Source organism: Trachurus trachurus, assembly GCF_905171665.1.
Source record: "Trachurus trachurus genome assembly, chromosome: 4".
Classification (NCBI taxonomy): Eukaryota; Metazoa; Chordata; class Actinopteri; order Carangiformes; family Carangidae; genus Trachurus; species Trachurus trachurus.
Genome location: NC_139898.1, coordinates 27,319,651 through 27,343,783, shown reverse-complemented (window position 1 = coordinate 27,343,783; position 24,133 = coordinate 27,319,651). Strand labels below are relative to the sequence as shown.

At 39.4% G+C, this 24,133-nt stretch overlaps 2 protein-coding genes across 2 annotated transcripts; both read left to right on the top strand.

Moving 5' to 3' along the window:
* Positions 1–596: 596 nt before the first annotated feature.
* Positions 597–13,358, top strand: LOC310985235 (glutathione hydrolase-like YwrD proenzyme). The gene is made up of 12 exons (XM_083970774.1): positions 597–850; positions 2,421–2,574; positions 2,662–2,815; positions 3,935–4,141; positions 5,599–5,751; positions 5,850–5,937; positions 8,225–8,396; positions 9,258–9,414; positions 10,112–10,294; positions 10,385–10,469; positions 11,534–11,629; positions 12,799–13,358. Exons 1-12 carry the CDS (start codon positions 748–750, stop codon positions 12,942–12,944), a joined length of 1,698 nt encoding a protein of 565 aa, XP_083826900.1. The 5' UTR covers positions 597–747; the 3' UTR covers positions 12,945–13,358.
* A 2,276-nt stretch (positions 13,359–15,634) lies between these two features.
* LOC310984516 (transmembrane 4 L6 family member 1-like) lies at positions 15,635–23,281 on the top strand. Its single transcript, XM_083969736.1, has 4 exons — positions 15,635–16,012; positions 19,848–19,916; positions 20,780–20,922; positions 22,056–23,281. The coding sequence occupies exons 1-4, from the start codon at positions 15,833–15,835 to the stop codon at positions 22,252–22,254; spliced, it is 591 nt and encodes a 196-aa protein (XP_083825862.1). The 5' UTR covers positions 15,635–15,832; the 3' UTR covers positions 22,255–23,281.
* Positions 23,282–24,133: the final 852 nt, after the last annotated feature.

The following is a 24,133-nucleotide window of genomic DNA, read 5'->3' as shown; positions in this document are numbered from 1 at the left end:
CTCATTGTCGGTAACGGTAACGGCGTTGTAACGGTGGAAATAGTAATTAGTTAGATTACTCGTTACTGAAAAAGATAACGCCGTTAGTAACGCCGTTTATTTTAACGCCGTTATTCCCATCACTGGTTGGGAGGCTGTAACAAACATAATTTTCAAACATAATACATCTCATTGTGATCTTTCTTTAACTGTTTTTGTTGAATAGTATAGAAAATTGCCAAAAAAATACTACAGGTTGCATGACTGAGATCAATTCATTTTTCAATTATGATGATAAAGATTTGTTAAAACAAACAAACAAGCACACAAAACAGCCTCCATATTTAGCAATATGCCACTGAAGTGCTCAGCTAATGGAAATTCAAAGTTTTCGAGTTTCTGCTGATGAAGGCAATGAAAGGACTGAAAGCTCCAGAATAGCTGCTAAATGGAACCTGTGCCTCGGGTTAATAACATCAAAAACAGTAAAAAATAAAAAAAAATAAAAAAAAGTATTCTTGCATTTTTATTCTTTGAGATGTATCATTTATGTAATCTATCTTCTCCTAAAACTTTACATAGCCTACTTTACCTCAGCGTCTATCGATCGATGTCATCAGTGATCGACTGCTCTGTGCTGTCATCCTTATTGAGCCAAACTCAATCGATAACCGAGTAACCGATCGGAAGTTGAAAGTACAAATCAGGTTTAGTTTTTATTGCTCTATCGACTTTGTTGTTGTCTTTGCACCGACGGTCTCTGGCGGGATGGACAGCGGCGGCTTGTCCTTCTCCTCTCGACGGTCTCCCGTGGTGTGTTTACACGGCTGCGCAGCGTCCAACCAGCCGTTAGCTTCCAACGTAGGACTCGGTGAGTGTCACCAGTTGTTGTTGCCATAGAGATCCGGGATGATTGGCGGCAGAACCTCAAGCTCCTGCAAAACACCTGCTAATTTTCTGTTTTAGCTCATAAAAGTAGAAACGAGGAACACACACAGCTTTATACTGTGACAAGAAGCCTGAATAATCCAGAAGGAAGAGCGAATTAGCTTCTAAACTATCGCAGCAGCATGATGAAGATGAAGGAAAGGGAAGTAGTGAGTGACCATAACAGAGTTTTAAATAAGTGATTTCTTCTCAGTAAATGGCATCAGTATGAAACACTCATAGCCTAAGCCTACCACTGGGTGCAGAAGATATAGTTTGACAAATCTCATACTCCTAACATCATCATCAGTGCATCAGTGCTATCAGTTAAATTATTAATTGATTTGTCTATTTGCTAGAAAATGGTTTAGTGTCCTGGGCCTAAAATGACATAGCCTACCGGTAGCCAAATAGCTTGACCTGTCCAACCAACAGTTCAAAACACAAAGTTAGTCAGTTAACACTATATAGGATGACAAAGAGAGGAAATAGCAGGATAAAAAACTTGGGAATCAAACTATTGAAGTAGTTAATCAGTTATGAAACTGGTTAGTCACTTGACAATATTATGTTTTATATAATTTTAAGTTTTTTTTGTTTTGGAATATATTTGCCTGACCCTCCATTTTGCCAATTTCCCTTTCTTTACCCATTGTGGGTTAGGATTAGTCGAAAGGGCAGACTGACGTCACTGCATTATCAGGCAATTAGCCTAATACAGCAGTGGTTCTCAAACTTTTTTTTTTTAACATCAAGGACCCCTAAAATGACAGAAAATAAACACAGTCCTCCATCTGTTAAGGTTGCAGATGTTTTATCTGATAAGGTGTTTGAAACCCATGACACAATAGTTCAAATTCTGTGACAAACTGTAAACTGTTTTCTTGTCTGTAACAACATCTATTGCACGTCTGTCCGTCCTGGGTGAGGGATCCCTCCTCTGTTGCTCACCCTGAGGTTTCTCCGATTTTTCCCTGTTAAAAAGGTTTCCATGGAGTTTTTCCTCAGTCGATGTGAGGGTCTAAGGACAGAGGATGTTGTTACGATGCCATGTAAAGCCCTTTGAGACAAACTGTTTGCAAAAACGGGCTATACAAATAAAATTGCCTTGCCATTGCCTTGCCTTCAAATAAATTATGTCATTGTGAAAATAAATGATTAATTTTTGTCCCATATGGGCCTGTGGAGGTCTGTGGACCTCAGTTTGAGAACTTCTGATAATACAAGTCTGTCTGACTCTGCCTGAAACTTGAAATGCAAATGTAGGTGAATGGGATGTAGATTACAGCTCACAGAACCAAACCAAAACTGTTCCCATCGATGAATACCACTAAGAGCAAGTGATAAAAGTTATTTTTGGCCTATGGCGTGAAACAAGGTAATTTGTAAATCTAAGAGACTAAACAGTGGAAAATCACTCCACATGTACAGTAGTAAATTCATAAAACATACTCTGAACACCGTGTTTGCCAGGAATGCTATTGTGATGCGTGTGTGTATGTGTTTGCATCCAGATGTCCTAAAGCGTGGCGGTAATGCGGCAGATGCTGCAGTTGCCATAGCAGCAGCACTGGCGGTAACAGAGCCGTGCAGCACTGGTCCTGGTGGAGACGCCTTCTGCTTGTTCTACGACGGAAACACTGGCGAGATCAGAGGACTTAACGGCAGGTGGAGACTCTTGACTCTCGAGGCTGTTGTCGACTGTTCAATACAAAGTGATAATCTCTCTCTTTTTCTTTCTCTGTGTGTCCTCAGTGGTCGTTCGCCCAGAGCTCAGACCCTGGAGCTCCTGGAGGGCCGTGGTTACACCGCAGAGGCCCCTCCCTCACCTTTTGACGCACTGAATATCACAGTACCAGGGGCTCCTGCCTGCTGGTGTGACGCTGTGCAGCGGTTTGGTAGTCACAAGGTTTGAACGTGTTTGTTTGTGTGGAAGTGTTTGTGCTGGTGTGTGTTTTATGTAACTCTCAGGTAGCTAATATAATCATTCACATGTCATAAACAACCTAGATACATATAAACACACAGCAAAAAGGGACCGTGGTGATATACACAAGACAACCATTCACAAACACAGTCCTAATCAGTGGTATTTATGTAAACAAGGAGCGGAAAAAACTTTAAGTGGGTTCTTGATACATCCTCAGTTTGGTCAAAACAGCAGTGTCATATGGTTGAGTTTACACAGTACAGGTAAACGTTTCAACTTTAAAGTGAGGCTCTCAGAGTTGAAAGGAGCTATTTGTACATTTTATGCTTTTTTCCCCTATTGCTTCATACCTAATGTTAGAATAAACAGCTTGTAAGCTTCTAGCATCAATCTTCAGTCCTTTATCCACCATCACATCTTTTTTTTTCTCCTGAAGTCAGCATACTGATCATCACTTTTTGATAGCAAACCTGTGTTGCCTCCAATTTTCTCCCGGAGAAGTAGCACTGCCTTTGTTACTTAATTTCCTAACTAACACATTTTGACGATATAGATTTCCTCTAGTCAGTGTCAAAATAGCACAATTCTTCTTTGAATCCTTATGTAATGGCAGTGAAGTTTTACTGTTGCTTTTGCTGTAAAAATAAATCATATTAGTGTGGCTCCTATTGGATTTTAATATCAGCTGATCATTTATTTAAAACTTAGGCATTAAAATAACTTTTTGCAACTGACATTCAATAATTATAGAAAGAGAAAATAGCAAATACTGTACTTAATATTCCAAAAGTTATGTCTGTCCATAATTACATGTGTATGATACAGATTACTGTTCACAGTGGCCTTTCAGAATGTGTTGTGGGAAATGTATTATATTATTAATAAAATGTATTAATAGATGGTGAGTATTAAAGTGAATTATCCCCTTAATCACAATTAAGAGCCAACAATTCTTCTATGTTGTCTCTGGAAAACCTTAAGGGGAAATTACGAGTCTCCACACATTTTCTTTCCAAAACAATGACGCACACTTCCTGCCCGATGCTCAGCTTTTCTGTGAGGTAGTAAGGGTGTGTTTCCTCTGTTGATATCCCCCAGCTGTCCCTTCAGGAGGTGCTGAGTGGGGCGGTGGAGATTGCAGAGGTGGGGTTTCCTGTTGCAGAGGTGGCAGCTCACCACTGGGCGAAATGGGTTACTGCTCTGAGGGATACTGGGAAGGAACTTGGTGGAGACCTGCTGATTGACAATCATGCACCCAAATGTGGACAGGTATTCAGAAACCCTGCCCTGGCCCAGACCTTGAAGGTAAATCCCTGAAATTGAAATATATAAATAAGTTAAAAAGAAAAACAGAAAAACAGAGAATCAGCACTGGAACAATCATTAAGACAACAGGGAAACAGAACAATTGTGCATCCGCCCAGAAATTGTTTGCTTTTCTAAGCTTGACGTACTCCTCTGCATGCGGAGACCTTTAATGCACCCAGAGGCATACTGGGTAAAAAAAGAAACCTTGAACCTGCTTGGATGTTCAACTTAACCTGCAGGTAAAAACAAGGAAGCTACAGTAAATGGAAGAAGGGATATAGACTGTACAGAGGTGAGAGAGGAGTGTACAGGATGCAGAAAAAAAGAGATGACAGGTGTGGAACAAAAAAGTCAAGATGAAGAGAGCTGTAAGTTTAGTTTTTAGTTTTTATTGTTTTTATAATCATTATCTAAGGACCCAAGAGTGACATGGCCAGATAAGAATAAAAACATAAATAAAACCTCTTTTCCACTGCTTATCTTTGTGAAGTATAAATCAGGTTTTATTTTTATTAACAAATATGGCAGGATACATTATGTAGTTTGTAGCTCACATTTCTGGTTCGCTCAGATTGCTAATATATTTTTAAAGCTTTTTAAAGGTGGTATCACAGCATGAAAAAAATCCTGAGAAAACTTGAGAAATCTTCTTTACATTTCTTTACATTCTCTTTACATTACGCTAAGAATAGACCTGTTGTTATAGTCTTCTGCTAATTTACAAACAGGTTCTACAACATTAGAATAAAACTTAGTGGCTGAAAGAAATGACACTATTAAATTATATTGAATTATTTAAAGGGATACTTCAACATTTTAGTAAATTCGAGAGCATTCCGGAGTTGTTGGATTGTGTATTTGATGAGTTTGATGAGGGAAAAGCGTGTGAATGTGAGACTATGATTGTTTGTATGCGTGGACAATATAACATTCATGGAACTTACTATGTAGTTTCCTGTCAGTGACACGTCAGTTGAACTGTGGCTGACCTCATCATGTGCCGTTATGGTCTGCTCATGCTTCACCTTTAAAACACGCACGGGTTTTTGCTCTTTTACATGACGACATCAAACAGTCTTTCATTAGGAATCCAGTAACGCACAAAAAATGCCAAGTTACGCCTCTGCATACACACACACACACACACTCATGGTCCTGACTGTGTAAAACAATGGCAGTGACCTCACCCTCATTGATGGATGTTTCTGTTGAATCATAACAGTCATTCCTTGGCAGTTGCAACGTATGTTATGTCATTGTGATACATTCACACACCCCTTCCTGTTCATTGATTGGAGTGGTGGGAACACACACAATGGTGGACGCGTGACCTGCATAACTTCAAAATCTGGACTCGTTAGGCCTCTCATTATTATATTGTCTTATTTGTTTTATCATCATGTTTTTGTGTCACTGTTGCCACAAGTTGATCCATCGATTGAGTGTTTTGCCAGGAGCTGGGTGAACGGGGGAAACCAGCTTTCTACCAGGGCAGAGTGGCACAAGCCATCGTTGACGTCATCAGCCAACATGGAGGAGTCATGACCCTGAATGACCTCAGCAGCCATGACAGTGAGGTCATCACGCCCATCAGCACAGAATACAAGGTGAGGTGGGCGACCACAGATTGTTGTTGTATGTGTCGTGTGCCGTAATAACGTGGCCAGCGTTCACACGAGTGAATTGCCCCATTGTGTGTGTTCAGGGGGTGCGTCTGTGGGAGCCCCCACCGAACAGTCAGGGACTGGCCGCCCTGCTGCTGCTCAACATCCTGGAGAACTTCCCCCTCAGAGGTAACCACAGGGACACAGAGGCAAACTGTTGTTCACTGAGTCTTTGAGCTTTGGCCATCTGAGTCTAATGTCTCCAGCGTAATCCAGTGGAGGTGAATGGACCTCTGTTTGTGCTGAATAAAACATGAATGAACTCTTCATGTGTAAGTTACAGCTGCCCCCTCAGCAAAGAATAGAGAGAATAAAAATGGGGAAAAATGTAAACATATGCAAATAAATAAGATGTTATAAGTATAACAAAAGTTTCACTAGCAAGGACCACGCCACAACAATGTGCCATTAGACGATTTAATGGGATGAAATGATGAACATGAATGAATGATATTGTACAAGAGTGGTAAAGGTGCAGTCTCGCGTCTCGTCTGGGAGGATAAACCGGAGACCGGCGGAGGGAGACTCAGAGTGGGGGTTCCGTCTCGGCGTTGTTCCGCCCGAGCTGGATTCGTGCCCCCCAGACGATGCCTTGGAGGAGATCTGAAAGGGAACGCGTTGGTTAAGAAGAAAGGGATGGAGAAAGGGAGGGAAGGATGGAGGGATGAGAGTGAGGATGATCCGGGAGGAGGCTGGAGCCGGGAGGCGCTTAGACAGGGGTAAGAAGGGAGGGTGGGTTGAGAAATCGAAGCAAACAGAGGAAGGAAGAGGTTGACCCAGGTATTTGTAGGCTTGACCGGTGATTAGAGGTATGGTTGAGGCGTGGCCCTGCTCCTGAACTTAAAGCAGAAGTGAGTGGTCCGGTCGTTTTCGCTAATGCTGCGTTCCAGGCAGGCTTTTGAAATCGTAAATTACAGCTTCAAGTCACAACTTACGACTTTGTAGCGTTCCAGGCAACCCACTCGTGTTTTTCCGACCTGTTTTACCGGTGAAAGTCACTATAACGGCCACTCGTAACTTCCGACCGGTGAACTCGTACCAGATCGAACTGGTACCACTTCACGGTCGGAAAAATACGAGTTTCCTTGAACGCACCATAACAGTCCTCGTCGCTACGTCACCACATTCACGGCGTTCCTTGGCTGCACACACAGCCCTGCATGCCGTTCTCTCTCCTCATTGGATAAAAACTGTAGGATACGATAAATGTTTTCTCTTCGGCTCAGAGCAGAGCAGAGGGACTGAGAGACCCGTGTTTCAGTCCAAACACTCTATGTAAGTGATTGCTGTCGGAAGATATAACTATTTAAGACTTATATTAACACAAATATATCACTCACTTCTGCTTTAAGTTAACTCCGTGAACTTTCATATAACCTTGTAGCAAAGATGGTTTAGAGTTTATATCTCTTTCGTTAAGACACAACAATACAAAACACTAGATACAGTTTGAATTAGCTTAGCTTAGTTAGCTTGATATCTGATCAACCCAGTACAAGATCATATCAGTCTAATGATATTCTTCTGCCCCCCCAAAAAACAAAGTTAAATGATAATTAAAGTAACAGTATCAAGCAAAGAAATACGAGTTTTATCTCAGCTCATTCTCATACAATAATAATAATGATTAACTTTATTTGTAGACCAATTTTTACACATAAATTGCAGCTCAAAGTTTGCAACAATTAGACATGAATTAGACACCAAAACAGCTAGAACAGGACGAACTGTCTCTAAGGCAGTGTTTTTCAACCTTGGGGTCGCCTGGAGTTCAAATGGGGTCACCTGAAATGTCTAGTTATTGATTAAAAATTATTACAATTTAACTAATTATTATTCTTTTTAAAATTATGATTAAAAAAACCACAAACAATCTTAGACAACTGTATCTATAATTTCACTTTCTCAAATATAAATCGAGTTCAAATAAAATGCAACATATACAAATATCTGAGCGGGCACATCATGATTGACGGGGGTCACCAGAAATTTGTGATGTCAAAATGGGGTCACAAGCCCAAAAAAGGTTGGGAACCACTGCTCTAAGTATATATATGAGAAAATAGAATAAGAAGAAATTTGTGAGGATAAGACTGTTAATATTGTACTGTCATATACTGTACACGTCACATGTTTAACTATTTCAACACAGCAGTACATAACCTCACTCCTCATATCAGTTCATTTTTGGATGTCAAGTTCAATAATATTGTTCAAATTAGTCACTGAAGTTCTCATTAATGCTGTGATGTCCAGTCTGAGCAGCTTCCTTAGTACTGGGGCGGCCACCAATAATAATAATAGATTTTTTATTATCAGCCCAGTGACTCACTGTCCGACTCACGGCCATGATACCACCATGAGGTATCTAATTCATCTAGTGTGTGTGTGTGTGTGTGTTTTTGTGTGTGTGTAGCTATGGGTCACAATAGCGCTGACTACGTCCATGTTTTGGTGGAGTCCGTGCGATTGGCTCTAACAGATGCTCTGCGTTACCTCGGCGATCCAGACCATGTGACCCTCCCTCTGGAAACGTTACTGGACAAGGGCTACAGCCACCAGCGAGCGCAGAACATCAGCATGGACAGGTGTGTGTGTGTGTGTGTTAGTACCGGTGTGCACCAGTCATGATCTGTTGACTTTAGATAGGACTGTAGACTTTTACCTCCCCACAACCTGAAAGCTCATCCCCTCATACCTCTTCCCTCCACCACTGCTCTGTCTGCTGTGTGTGTGTGTGTGTGTGTGTGTGGGTGTGTGAGAGAGAGAGTGTGTGGGTGTGTATTTTGGAAGCCATTTGTATTTATTGTCCAGTGCTGTAGACTTTGAACAGTGGGTCATTATCATTTGTAAGACAAATACAAACAGACTATAAAAGTATAAAACAACGTAATGGTCTCTCAACGTACATTAACACACACACACACGCACACACATTACTGAAGATGTGTTACAGAAGCAAACACAAATACTTACACTAACTCCTCACCGTACTGTATCACCTGACTTAACCTACATTAAACTAGTGTCTTGTTGTGAACATGAACAATGAGAAAATCTTAGGGATAGTTCAACATTTTGGGAAATTGGCCCATTGCCATAATCCCTATAGTTTTAGCAGTAGGTTTGTTACCGTTGATTGTCGGTGCAAGCTATTTTTAGAATGGCGGAGAAGAGCCGTGAGCTGCTCAGAGCTACTCTACGGAGGCTCATGGGATTTCTTGGTTTCCCTCATCAAACTCATCAAATACAAAATCCAACAACTCCAAAACGCTCTGGTGGACAAGTTGTGACCTGCACATTCACCACGCTATGAGATAATAACAGAGCGTTACGAGAAAGAGTTGTTTTAGAGGTAAATTCGTGCAAAAAAAAAACCTTAATTATCATTAATCACTTGTTGTATTTAACATATATATATTATTTTTTTGATGTGTATGTTTTTGTAGGGCCATGGAGGGGGTGGAGCCTGGCCCAGTCACAGGAAGTGACACAGTCTATTTCTGTGTGATTGACAGTCAGGGCAACGCCTGTTCATTTGTTAACAGCACCTACATGGGCTTTGGTAGCGGACTCGTCCCAAAAGACTGTGGATTCTCACTGCAGGTGTGTGTGTTTACAAAGCAACCAGGAAGAAAAATAACACCGGTATTCATGTAAATGTTCAAATCTGTGGTGATGATCACCACAAATTATTGAACATGTCAGGTTTGTATATATATAGTATATACATATTTACACACATACATTTTCCCACAGAAAAATGAAAGAAATAAAATCTGTGTTTAAAATCTGACAGTCTTTTTCATATGAAAAGTAGATTTTTATCTCAACTCATTTATGTTCTTTTTCATTCAAAGTCTGTCTGTAAATCACTGAGACTATAGTAACTAGAAGATCACATATGAACTTGTCTCCACACAATATTTGAGTGAAGTTGTATTATTGTAAATGAAACGACAGACAGACGGACAGACTCTGGTGTGATGCTGAAGTCATTTACACGCTGAGCGTCATGAGTGTGGTGGCATTTGACGACACAAAAAGGTCAAATAGTATAAAACAGCTGACTGGAGAAAGCTTTTCATATTTTATTGTGCTGTTTTGCATCATAACATCACCTTAGAGGAGCAGGAATGAATGATGTGTTTGTGTATTGTGTGTGTGGCTAATCAGGAACCAGGCCTATGAGGATATTCAGCTGTTGTACACACTGTAAACAGAACAAATAGAGATTATTTACTATGGATGGATCATAATATCATCATGACGTGTTAATAAATAAACAATTTCTCCCTCTCAGAATCGCGGCGCCAGCTTTTCTCTGCGTCGTAACCACGTGAACTGCATCGCCGGTGGGAAGCGGCCGTATCACACCATCATACCCGCGCTCCTCACCGCCTCTACGGCCACGTCAGAAAAACCCAGACTCCTCGCTGCCCTCGGGGTGATGGGGGCTTTAATGCAGCCACAAGGACACATTCAGGTACACCAGCGAATTACGGGAAATCAGACGTTGAGGCAAAGAATAAAACTGATCCACTGATATTGATCATTATGGATGTATGTGTTGTAGGTGTTGTTAAACATGTTGGAGTTCGGGATGAATCCTCAACAAGCTCTGGACGCACCGAGAATCTATGTACATCACGACCTAAAAAGTATGAACACTGCAACCACACACACACACACACACACACACACACATTTTAGCGTCATTTAAATGTCTTACATTACATAACACTATGACCTGATTAATGATCGAGGATGATGTGTGTTTAGTCAAAATACTATATGGTGCTGGTGGTGTTAGACTTCCTCTAGTTCTTCTTCTGATCAGATAAGCCACACTGACATTTATTATTTATTCATTTTATGTGGTTTCAGTGTGTTGTATAGAGACACAACAGCTGTTTACTCTTCACTAATTTAGGGAAATTCTTTTTTTATTTGCCCTGGTTTGTTGTTATCACACTACATAATGATTCAACTCATTTACTGATAAGCACAGACTTTGTAGAATTACATAAAGCAAGCAGTGAGTTTGTATACATTGTAATTTATATACTGTATGTATATGCCTATATAATAGAGAGATAAAGATTAGTGATAATATATTAGAATAAATCCATATATGTATAGGCCTATGTATTAGAGAGATAAAGATTAGCGATAACATATTAGAATAAATCCAGCTAAATAAATTTATAAATTAACTTATTGTATAGATTATAATGACAAGGAAGCTTGATAGCTAATTTATGAATAGGGGGTGAGAGTTAATAAGTTTCACTTCTTCCCACTCCTTTTCGGATATGAAAAAAAAAAAATCGAATTATTTTCATTTTAAATTATTTTAGTTTTTTCATGTGTTGTGTTTGTAAAGTATTTATTTGTTATGTCTGTCCATTGTTGTATTATTTCTTTTAACTGAAACTAACTAACTAACATATGAATTACAACATTGATATATTTACCCCAACATTCATTCAGGAATTAAACATTAAAATGTGTGTTTTATTGGCCAGAAAGATGTAGCTGTGTGTTTTTGTATGAGTGATGGTTGATACCTCATAATATTTGCTCTAGTGGTCAGCTATTGTAACTTGATTTGTAAATAAGAAGAGAATTATGGGAGTTTTGTACAAAAATAGAGATCTGCCTCCTGTTTTTATTAGAGCACTGTTTGTTTTAATCATAATCTGATCGGCCTTTCTGTGTCCAGCCGAGGAGTGGTGGGTGAATCTGGAGGAGGGCGTCGATCAGGAAGTGGCAGAGGACCTGAAAAGACGAGGACATAAAGTCAACTGGCCAATCACAGGTAAAACACTGGTTTAAAATGCAAAGTGTTTGATACAAAGTCCAGATTTCGTTATTTGCTTCACACATATTTGATAAAAATGGGTGTTGCTTGTAGATTACTCAGAAGTTAATGTGCTACATTAATAGTTTATAAGTAAAGTCCACAAACGGATGAGAGCATGGCTGAAAGAGCTGCTGGTCCCAGATCAGTAGGATCAGACCACAGTTCCCCAAAACCTGCTGCTTCCTGTTGTAAACAGGAAGTTTTTATTTGTTTCTCTTTCCTACGCTGACATCAGAGCGGGTCAGTGAAGTTGCTCTGTGGGTTAGGTCACATTGTTAAATGCAAATTATTGTAGAGTGCGTAATTCCTATGAATACTCTTTCTTGGTGATGCTTCTCTGTAGTAATATTTTCAGGTGTGAGTGATGGGAAACAAAGTACAATAAGTCAGTTCTTCCTGGATGCTCTCATCTTTATATGTCACAGCTTGGTGCGCTGTATGTGGGACATCCTGACATCATGCTGGCCTCCTTGACTCAGTTTCCCAGAAACTGCTGTGACCAATGAAATGATTCGAGATATGTGGCTTTCAAAGACAAACATGTTGATGTGAAAAGTCTGATGAATTAACAAACAAATAAATTAAACTGTACAACTTCTGATGCTAAAATTAACCAGTGAGCCAAGATGAGGCTCTGTAGAGCTTCTCTGGCCTGTGTGTGTGTGGATTAAATATCTCACATGGGGGTTTAAGTTATCACACTGATAATCGTTAACAAGAAAATTTAAATTCTCATCACTAAGAAATAAAACAGTGCTTTTTCCTATCTACATTAATGCCACCTTTATCTCACAACTTATTTTAAGATATTACATCCCTCCTATGAAGCAACTCATGTTTTTCTTACTTAGAAATAAGTTTATACTTACTTTTATCCTTTTGTTAATTTATTGTATCTCGTGTATCTGTAGAAGCTACATAACTACTCACCAGTGAGTCTCCAGTAACACAAATTCTCAATATAAATCAAAGCAGAAGACAGTAAAACAACATTTTCAAGTACTAGCATGTCACATGACCCACTGATGTTTTATATTATAGTGACAGACTGAGACGGGATGGAACAGTTTAATGGGCTCAATGCATTTTATTTCCTCCATTTATCTTTTCATTCAAACACACAGGACACGCAAGGTCTCAGTTTGGGCGGGGCCAGATCATCACAGTGGGGGATTGGTGGAACCCGTCTGTCAATCAAGCCGATCATCCAACCAGGGTGCTGTGGGCCGGATCAGACCCCAGAGGTGATGGGTGTGCTCAGGGTTACTAGGCGCACTTCACCTCCACTGATCTCCTATGTGGATGCACAGTAATAATATGAAGTGGCGAGGGGAGCAGCATCAGTATCAGACTGTGAGCACTTTTAGTCAGCTGATTTTTATTACCATGAGTGACTTGACAGAAATTCAGGATATGAAAACAAGCACCTTCATTAAGTGTCTATTTCATCATGTTCTTATTAGCACTTTCTAGATTTCTCTCTTGTATGCATACATGCTCAAGCTGCTCATTTAAGTGAGTAATATTGCTACTTAATGTGATATTTTATAGAGAAACAGAGTTCGGATCATGTAGTATGTGATGTAAGTTAAATCAATCTCCAGTCCAGATATTGTCTTTTTCCTGTCAAAGTGCCTAATGATTTTAAATGTTTTAGAAAAGGTAAATAAATGTGGCTTGTTTATATTTGTCCTCTGTTTCCTCCTCTGTACCTGATGAGGAACTGATATCGTCTTAAAACGTCACAAAAACCATCCTAATTACAGTTGCAGTCAGTAATTTGTTTTTGGGTCTCAGGCAGCATCTTGACAACATGGATGTGCATGGGTTTAAAAGCTGGTCTTTCCTCAGTTATTAGATAATTTATAGCTGTAATCTCTGACTTCAAAGATCAAAGAGATAATGTGGTATTTTTACCACCATAATAACACCACCTAATGGACGTATAATTGTCTCTCCTGTAATTAATGGTACATCATGTTACTCATAGTCCCCAGAGCACAAATCTTTATATTTTGCTTGTTCTTTGACATTTTCACCATCATAAAACTTTCTGAGCACATTCATGTTTCCCCTGAGGACAAACTTTTGGCATTTTGGATGCTCTGTGAGCTGCGGTGTAGAGCTAACATCTGTAAACAACAGATATTGCACAACGTGTTACCATGAAACCCTTCTGTGTGGATTCCAGCTCCCCAGATGTTTTGCATTTGGATTTTAACTCATTTGTTCATTGTTTTCAAGCATGCTGGGAAATGTGGCTAGTTTTGCACAAATGCGTCAGGAGGACAGATACAATAAGTGATGCTACAGTATATGCAGTGACATTTTATTGTGTGAAATGCAGTGAGTTGAGTTGGTAAACAACTCATAAGCCACTTAAAGCAGCAGCTCACCCATGTTTCCACCTCAGCACAAAACGCTCGATGTAGAAACATGATGTTGAACTTTGTGTCAATGTTGATCTGCTTACAGCTCCAAACCCAGCCTGGTACTTTAAACAACCATGTGCTCTGTCACCCCAAACACACAAACACAGATACACACACATAATAATCTGTCTTAATTAACAGAGCTTGTTAGTGCAGGTTGTTAGTGGACGGCTCCAGCTTACGGTGCAGTTTATCTGGATGTGCTACATACCAGCTGGATTAGAAAGAGCTCACAACATCCTAGAGCCTGAAACACACATGGGCTCAGTCTCTGTGGCTTTCTGACGCAGCACTGTTTGGAGTCATGTTGTGCCCCATTGCCCTACATAGACCTGCTGAGTTGTTTTGTCACTGTGACCCAGAAAGAGACAGAGGTTTTTTATCTTATGAGCACATTTCAGGGGAAACATTTAGAAACATGAATGAAACATGTTGATTTGTTGGTCTTTTGGGTGTTTATCCTTTCATGTTTTTGGAAGTGTACACCGCCTGTTGAGGGTTTATTGTTCACCGTGACGTTTGAATCAATCAATGAGTCAGTGACTCAAAGCTACACTTACATTCTCTGCTTTAGAGGTGATCAATAAGCAAACAATGAGACAGAGCAAACATAAACAATGAAACAGACTAAATGACCATGAGAAACAGAAACGAGTGAAATAACGATCATAATAAAATAAAGGATGGAGAAAAAATAGATAAAAAGGAGAGACGGCTACACTGGTGTGACCAAAAGTTTAAGGTTCTGTTTTTTTCTATTCTACAGTATATCAACTAAACAAATGGTCAGATTAATGCTGAAATGATTAGTCAATTAATTGATTGGTGTAGCAGAAGAACAACAGCCCCATACAATATTGATTGATGCAATTTATCAATAAATCGATAAAATTGATAAATTGTTAAATTGTTAAAAAGCTAAAGCCATTCTAAAGCAATTTATTTAGTAAAAATGCCAAAAAATAATGCGTCCCTCTAATTAATTTGGAGATTCTGGAGTGGGAAAGATAATTAATGGGAAAATCTATCTATCTATCTATCTATCTATCTATCTATCTATCTATCTATCTATCTATCTATCTATCTATCTATCTATCTATCTATCTATCTATCTATCTATCTATCTATCGTTCTATCTAGATTATTTTTTTTACAGATCAAAGTTTTGTACATGATTGTGTGAACTGTGGAGGAAAAAGGGATTAGGAAAAAATGCACCGATTATGTATTTAAACATGTCAACCTGTTGTTGTGACTCAGTAACTCTGAGGGAAATTAATTCTTTAGAGTGCTGTGTGAGGCCCCGCTGCTGCTAAGAGGCTGTGGGAAACACACACACACACACACACACACACACACACACACACACACACACACACACACACACACACACACACACACACACACACACACACACTCACACACCCTCTCTCTCTCGTGGGATTTTTCATATTTCTGTTTAGCTGTGTGCAGCTGACTGTGTTTCCTGGCGCACGTTGGGTCATGGCAGAACCCCCTCACTAAGGGATGCAGAGTCACACACACACTCACACACGCGCACACACACTCACTCTCACACACACATCCACTTGTTTTGGTTTCCTGGCTCCCCCAGCTGCTCAGACCCTTCCCTCCCCTCCGTCTCTCAGTCTTTCGCGGCTCTCCTCGGTCCAGTCCACTTCTCTCCTCTCCTCCCAGCGGTCGTGTTTTGTGTTTTAGGAGAACGATGTGTTGCTCCGTGGGCTTCGCCAGGACTCTGGGTCTGGCCCTGCTGCCTCTGGCCCTCTGCTGTATCCTGGCCAACTTGCTCCTGCTGTTTCCCCATGGAGAGATCTCCTACATCGAGCAGAACCGCTTGGCCAGCTACATCTGGTACTTTGGTGGACTAGGAGGTGGAGGACTGATGGTGAGTGAATTGTTTTAATGAGATGATGAAGTCCTCCAGTCATCCATGGTGTTATGGATCTAGATTTCTTTGTTCACTTTATTATGATACTGACTTTTTACAGCTTTCTGATTATTCTGGTGGCCACTTTGAAAACTAAAATTAGCTGTGATCACCACATGGTGTAAACTTTAAGTGAAATAATTTAACATCACTTTCCTTTAGTTTTAAGTCCTCAAGAGTTGTTATAGTTTTGACTTATGTTCAGTTTCATTTGTTTAAATTTATAATACAACATCTCTACACATAGATTATTGACAAATTCTTCATTTATTATCATTCATTATCTGTCGCTCACCCTTTTCTTGGGAGTTTTTCCTCAGTCGATGTGAGGGTCTAAGGGCGGAGGATATTGTTATGATACTGCGTAAAGCCCCTTAGACAAACTGTTTATAAAAATGGGCTATACAAATAAACTTGCCTTGACATTATTCAACATTTTCAGCCACCAGTGTTTTCTGAGCTGCTTGGGGGAACAGACCAGACATTTTAACATACTCTAAGTTTGAATTCTTAAATTAAAAAGAAAAAATTAAATTAAAAGAAAAACCTTTTCTTTTTCCATATAGTAGGAGCAGATGTGACTTTAGAGGGTAAAGAATCAGTCTGGTCTATTTGACTGCAAGTTTTAAACTTTTAAATTTACTATAAAGTACACATGTATTTTGTCTTGTCATACAAAACATAATTTGTTCTGTTCTATATAAAGAACCAAACGTTTGACTTCATGCTCATTCACTGTGATGAATGAGGAGAAGTGAAGGTCAAATCAGAGGGAGGTTTTGAATGGGGGGGGTGACGTGGTATCAGATCAGAGCCGATCAGATTATTTTGCCTGGCAGAGACTAAAACAATTAATGGATGTTGGTTCAGTTGAGGTCAGTGGTGCCACATGGTGACAATTATCACTATTGGCTACACTGGGGGAAAAAACAAAACAAAACAGTGACGAGATTCACTTTTCATCTGGTACTCATCTGGAACTGAAGCCTGTGAGATTCTTTAGAAACCACATTTTGACCCAGTTTTTATCCTCATTTAAACCAAAGTGAATGAGATTCTTTGACAGTGTTTGCGCCATGTGACACCGACACAGCCATGAACTTTTCTCTGAAAACGATCACCACCTCCCCTCCTCCCTTATGCGCAGAGACAGACGCTGGCACATGTCGATCCATTGGTGACAGACAGACTGAGGCCTCTTTATTTATCCAACCAAAGCTGATTAAACAATCAATAGGATTTTTAATTTGTTCTTCTCTTCGTAGATTAGTTGCAATTTACTTAAAAACAACACAAGCCTCGACTCATAAAAACATAGTTTTCAACCTATGAAAGATGTGAATTGTCTCCCCTCCAGCAGCACCATTCAGAGTAGTAGGTACTGTATGTTTGCAGTTGTTTATTGAGAACAATGAAGCGCTGTGTGAATTAATCTGTCTGCTCTACATGCTGCTGATCTGATGGGTTTATGCTGCCACTGAGCAGAAAGGTTCTGTTCTTTTAGTTTGGTTTTATGGAGGAACAGAGGACAGATTGTGTTTTTCCCAGACAAGATTAAGCCATCTGAACGTCCACTCTCAAGAATCGTGTGTTAAAAACATAGATACTGTAGTAGATATGAGGGATTTTCAGCTATATTGCCAGGCCTACAAGTGTGTTTTTGACTATTTCAAACAGTGTTTTTCTCATGGAGAACAAATGAATATTAAACAGGCACAGATTTTGGAGCCACACTATTCATCATTGTTGGAAAACTTTTTTTATAGCAGTGGTGAATCAGCACTGAAAGTATAGCACCCAGCATTTTTAAACAGAGAAGAATAGGCAGAACAATGACCGGAGGAATTTTAAAATCAACTCCTATCTAGTGAATTATAATATATATCATCACAATAAAAGTAAAGGACAATGCACCATGACCTGATGGGAAATGTTTAATCTTAATATGGAGGAAATTGTTTTAACATCAAACCGGAACAACACAAATGGGAGGGAATCACAAAACATCATAGGTCGACTAATATCACTTTTAAAGCAGGGGAACGCCTCCAGTAAAAATCTGTTTTAAAGGACAGATTACATCTAATAACTGAGTATTTGAGGAGTGCACATTAGTTGATGTAGCCTATGTTTCCCCCCCTTTGTCTGAGATAACTTTTTCTTATAGTTTTCTTTGTTTTTTCCTCTTTGGTTTCCTTTGTGGAACGACAGAACGTTAAAGAGTCAAAGAGCAAAGCGAACCCCTCTGAGAGGAATCTATCTTTAACTTCCCTTCCTTCGCGTCCCTCACTCTTCCTCCCTCTTTTTTTTCCATCTTTCTCCCTCTCTTCCTTTCTCGCTGTGCACTTCCCACTGCATTGTCAGTGTCGCTCTCGGTCTCTGTCGAAACCCTGGTGCTTCAGGGGTGGACATCCAGGATGTGTATGTAACGATGCCTATGATCTCTGTGTGTGCATGTATGTGTGCGTGTGTATGTGTGTGAGTTTAAAACCTTGGGAACTTCCTTCCCTCTGTTAGGATGTGATAGTCCATGACTTCTGGGAGAGAGACAACAGCACAGGAAAGAGGAGGAGAGGAAAAGGGGAGGGAGTGAATAGTAAACACAACACAGGCAGATGTGGCATTGCCTCTGTATCACGCTCTTTATGCAGCCAGTGTTCCTGTTTACTCATCACCAACTGCTATACACCCATAGTCCCCCATAAATCATGTTTCCACAATGCCCTGACTTTATGGCTTTACAGCTGTATAGTCAGCTGTAGTGTTTTTAACAACACTGTGACACAACTATTCATCTGCCAGCTGATGAAACACTTAACCCAGGTTGAAATATTTAATCATTAAATGAAATGCAATTGAATTTGGCTGAGAAAGGACACCAGAGGCTCTATTTATCTTTATACACTAGGCCTAAATTACTGCTACAGTAATCTCTAAATGGTACAGTAGCCTAAGGGTCAAAGTCAAAGTCAAAGTGTCTTTATTTGTCCCAAACAGGGAAAATTGATTTGCAGCCAGGAAGATCCACACATTCAAACACATTACACAAATAGATTATCATGGGCAGATTAAAAGGACCTACTGCAAGATAAGATATGATTAAAAAGTGCCAATAATGAAACAAATAAATAATAACCAGCATGGCCTAAAGTGCAAATGCAACGGGCAGGAACAGCCGTGAACAGTCTGTGTGTCCATAATTAATCTCTGTTTATAGCTAATATATTCACCCTATAATGTGTTATTTAAGGATTTGTGACATTTTTGTGCTAAAGTAGCCTCAAAAATGTAAAGTAAAGCTTGAAAGACTTGTAGCTACACGGTACCTTTTGCTAACAGCAACATGTCCATCAAGTTGTTGGTGCTACTTGAAAAGTATTAGGCCTTGTCCAAAATAATTCTCTATTCATAGTTTAGCTTACCTCCCAATGTGTTAATTGAGGTCTTGAATTTTATGTGACACCTACATGCCACTGTACATAAACCTCAGAAATGGAAAGTGGAAAGAAAAAGTAGCATCATGCTAACAACAGCATTTTGTTAATGTAGCCTATGGGAGAAATTAATGATTGTAGGCTACATCTACAGTAGCTCGCTAGCTGCTAGCAAAAGGAGGCAGGGTCAAAGTTTGGTAATCTATCTGATGCAGCTGAAGAAATGCAGCTCAAGCATCCCTCTGAATAACCTTGATTAATTTCCCTCACCTCATAAATGACCATTACTACCATCTCTAATGGATAAAATGCTCTTTAAAGTACTTTTGTTACGAAACATTTGTATTTTGTGCTTCCAGATGCTGATTCCATCTGTGGTCTTCATCACTCTGGGGAAATGTGGCTGCTGCTGGAAAGATAGTTTAATGGTGAGATGCTTTTTTAAAATATCCTGTTTTTCAATTATGTAAATGCTAAGCTTGTGTTATGATACATTGTCTTTCTGCCAGTGTATTTTAATCTGTCTTTTTTTGTTGTTGCAAACAAATAAACAAACATAAACATATGACATATCTCACTGTTATTTTAGGAAAATGGCACTTCCTGAATAGATGATCCCTGAATATGAAGTCAAATCTTTATTTTATGTTCATATTGTTACTCTTCACTATTTTATTGCCATTTTCCCATTTTTTACTCACTACTTGGAGAATAATACAGTACAGTTGTCATTAAGCCAGCTAACACTGAGTCCTCATGGGGTGGAATGCTAATGCTAATCCAGCTATGATAATTCAACAAGGGTCCCATTGTTAGGTAACACTCAACAAAGTAAGCTTGGCTCACACCACTCAAGCCACATGCACAGCTGCAGAGTGTGTGTGTGTGTGTGTGTGTGTGTGTGTGTGTGTGTGTGTGTGTGTGTGTGTTTGAGAAAGAAAGAGAGAGAGAGAGAGAGAGGGTGTTGAATTTAGCCTACTTTAGTTCTGATCTTTTTTGGAAAGGAAAACACATTTTTGCAGCATTTAAGCACAACCACATGAAAATACACCGCAACAAAAACAAACACAAGTCAGTTAAAAGACAACAAAATGGCAGTACTATACATGCAGTTCAAACAAGGGGTGTGTGTGTGTGTGCATTTGTGTGTGTAGCACCTGTCTCTGTCTGAGAAGTGAAACAGCTTCCTCTTTGTTCAGAGAAACAGAAAGTCACTCAAATATCCACAAAAGCTTCCAAACACATGCACGTCCTTTAAAAACACCGTGTGAAATTGTTTCCCTCTCTCTAGATGTGTGGGTCTGTGATGGCTGCCGTGGTCGGCCTGGTGGGATCCACCTACTGCTTCGTTATATCGGGGTTCGCCTTGGTGCAGGGCCCAATGTGCTTCACCTCTTATGGATGGTCGTACCCGTTTGCAGAGCAGCGCGGCAGGTAGGAGGATACTGGAGTGGTTTGTGTGTGTGACGGCATTGTGATATAAATAATTACTGTAATTAATTAATTAATTAATTATAAACAGAGCTTATATACACCATAAGTCTAATCTGCTTTGGATATATATGATATATCCAAAGCAGATTAGATTTAAAAACATGATAGTTTAAGCTGCTTTATGCATGTTTATGGTTTTTAATGTATATGCATTGTTCGTTTAAAAAAGAAAAATCTTGTTAACTCTCAATAATAAAGACTGCTGAGAGGACAAGATAATGAATCATTATTGTGCATCAATATTATCTGAATAATGGTGTTAGCTGACTTTTACCCATTCATGTTTCAGTCCATCTCAAGCTTGATATTTTAAAGCAGAAGTAAGCGATCCGGTCGTTTTGGCTAACTTCTTGTCAGCTGAGGGAGTTAGCAGTCCCCGCCCTTGTCCCTACGTCACCACATTCACGCGCATCCCTTGGCTGCACACACAGAGAGGACCGCCCCTTTATGCCATTCTCTCTCCTCATTGGATAAAGGTTGTAGGATACAAGGAAGGTTTTCTCCTCAGCTTACAGCAGAGCAGAGTGACTGAGAGACCCGTGTTTCAGACCAAACACTCTATATAAGTGATTGCTGTCGGAAGATATAACTATTTAAGACTTATATTAACACAAACATTCCGCTTACTTCTGCTTTAATATAAATACTTTTTTTTTGATTACCTAGCAGGTGTCTTCCTGAGATGTAATTATCAGTATTTAAGAGTAATGCACAAACCACTCACACCATTATTCAGCAACAATTTTGATAATTGATTAATCACTATTTAATCAAGATATATGCAAAGTTTTCTATTTTCTTTGAATATGAAAATTGAAAATCTTTAGACTGGTTGTTTGCTGGTGGACATAACCTTATTATTGCAATTGTAATATTATTATTACAATACTTTGACCCTAATAAGTGGAATAAGAGACTTTTAAGTGTTCTCATTCTGTACCCTGCTCCTCATTTTCATATATTGGTTCACGTTAATGCCAACTTTAACAGCGGTTAATGTATTCCTTCATATTTCAGCACACTTTTGTGATTTTCTCTTTACCCTGATCTCTCTCTCTCTCTCTCTGTCCCAGGTATCTGCTGCAGCCTGATACTTGGTCCCGGTGTCAGCAGCCGCTTCATATTGTGGAGTGGAACGTGACTCTACTGTGTGTTTTACTGGGTTTGGCTGTGCTGGAGTTCGTCATCTGCCTTTTACAGCTGGGCAGTGGTTTAGTTAACGCCGTGTGTCGGCCCTGCTGCTACAAGCAGGAGTACAGTCTTAACGCGTAGACAAACACACGTGTGTATGTAGACTCACCTGCACAGACAAATACTGTACGTGCATGGGCACACATTTAAAAAAACAACAACAAATTCACACATGAAGCACGCAGCCTCATTGCCCAGCTCATACTGTATGTGCGTGTGTGAGTCCAACACAACGCATTGTTTAGACACACGTACACATGCACTGTCATGGACCTCTGACAACTATGTCAGCTTTGTGTTACCACTGTATCTTCAAGCCTTCAAGTCGCCCCAGTGGCACAATCAATATGCAGTTATTGATGACACCAGCGTTTTTGTCCATAATGATATACTGTATGTGTATGTGTTACTCCAGGCAAGGGAGAGGAGGATATACTGTACTGTATTATTTTTGGATGGTGAAAGAAACTGCAGCAGACTCGCATATACAAAATATTAAGAAAGAACTGAAGCAGCCTTTATCATGATAATAATAATAATAATAATGATGATGATATGTAGGTAACAGGTGTCACTGAAGTGATACTAGTGACAATTGTTCAGTCACTTTATGATATCCATTATTATTTTTATTATTACTTTGTGTTGTTTGCATTGGGTTTAGTCCATAAACCTTTTACCAGTGTTATCAAAGGAACAGAGCAGTAGCAACAAACCAGCAGCCTGGATAAAGGTCATAATGCCTTAAAAATCAATATCATTAAACTATTGTAGAATATTCATGATGGCTGCCACCTCCTCTGGTATAGTATTGTGGGCATTTTACTGTTGTTGATGGTGTTCATATAGGGGCTGATGAACATTTCTGTAGTTTTAGTTATTTTATTTTTCAGTGTTATTTTGTGGTTCCAACTTTCACACACAGTGTTGAACGACTTACGGATTACAAACAAAGTGTGTGTGAGCGTGTGTGTTTGTACATTTGTTTTCATTTTCACAGCATTTTGTTGTAAATTGTTTTATGTCTTTCAGATTCTAGCTAAGTGCTAACGGACATTTTATATATATTTTAGCGACATATTTTTATAATGTATGTGTTATGTTTGTGCTGCCTTGAATAAAAAAAAAACTGTTTCCATTTTATACATTAGTGTTTATGATTTTTTTTTTTTTTTTTTTTTTACTTTTCCGAAACCTTCAAAAAGTGGAAACTCCCAGGTCAGTTTCTGTATCTTCAGCCGAGGCAGTTAACCCCCAAATTCCCCAAAGATAGCAGCGGTAAACAGCTGGTTGCATGAAGCAGAGACAGATGTGTAAGTGTGTGTATTCATGCGTGAGGCCCTTTCCTGCACTTTCTCCAAGCTGGTGCTATAAATCACCTGTTTGCCAGTTTATCAGGTGTCACTTTTTCTTCCTCTTTACTAAATTCTAAATGTTTAACCCTGCCCTCTTTCACAGAGAAGGGGAGGGGAAAGCGACGCAAGAGCAGTGTGTTATCTTAGGTAACAGGTCAGCATTTGGGTTTGTGCAAATGTGCACATGTAGCCTGCTTATATGTTGTAATGGCTTTCTGCACCAGAGATCGTTTCCTGGAGTGTCCAGAGTTGCGTAAATGTCCCTGATTTTATCCTGTGAAATCCATAGGACATATTTAAATAACTTAAAGCCTTAAAATGTTGGCAAACCAGCCTAAACATGGGGAAGTGATTCAGATGTTGAAATAATGAAACGTCTTCGTTTTGTTTGGTTTTTATTTAGTTCTTCAGCTAAAATTTCAGTTTAGTTTTAGTCATTTCAACAAGTGATTAAGCAGTTTTATTTTAGTTTTTATTTTGAGGCGTTTGTTAGTTTTAGTTTAGTTTTTATTTAGTTACATTTTTTCAGTTATTAGAGGGGAAGCCTTGATTTGTAGAAGCTTCTCTGTGAGAGCTCTGAAGATGAACTTTCAAATTAATGGGAT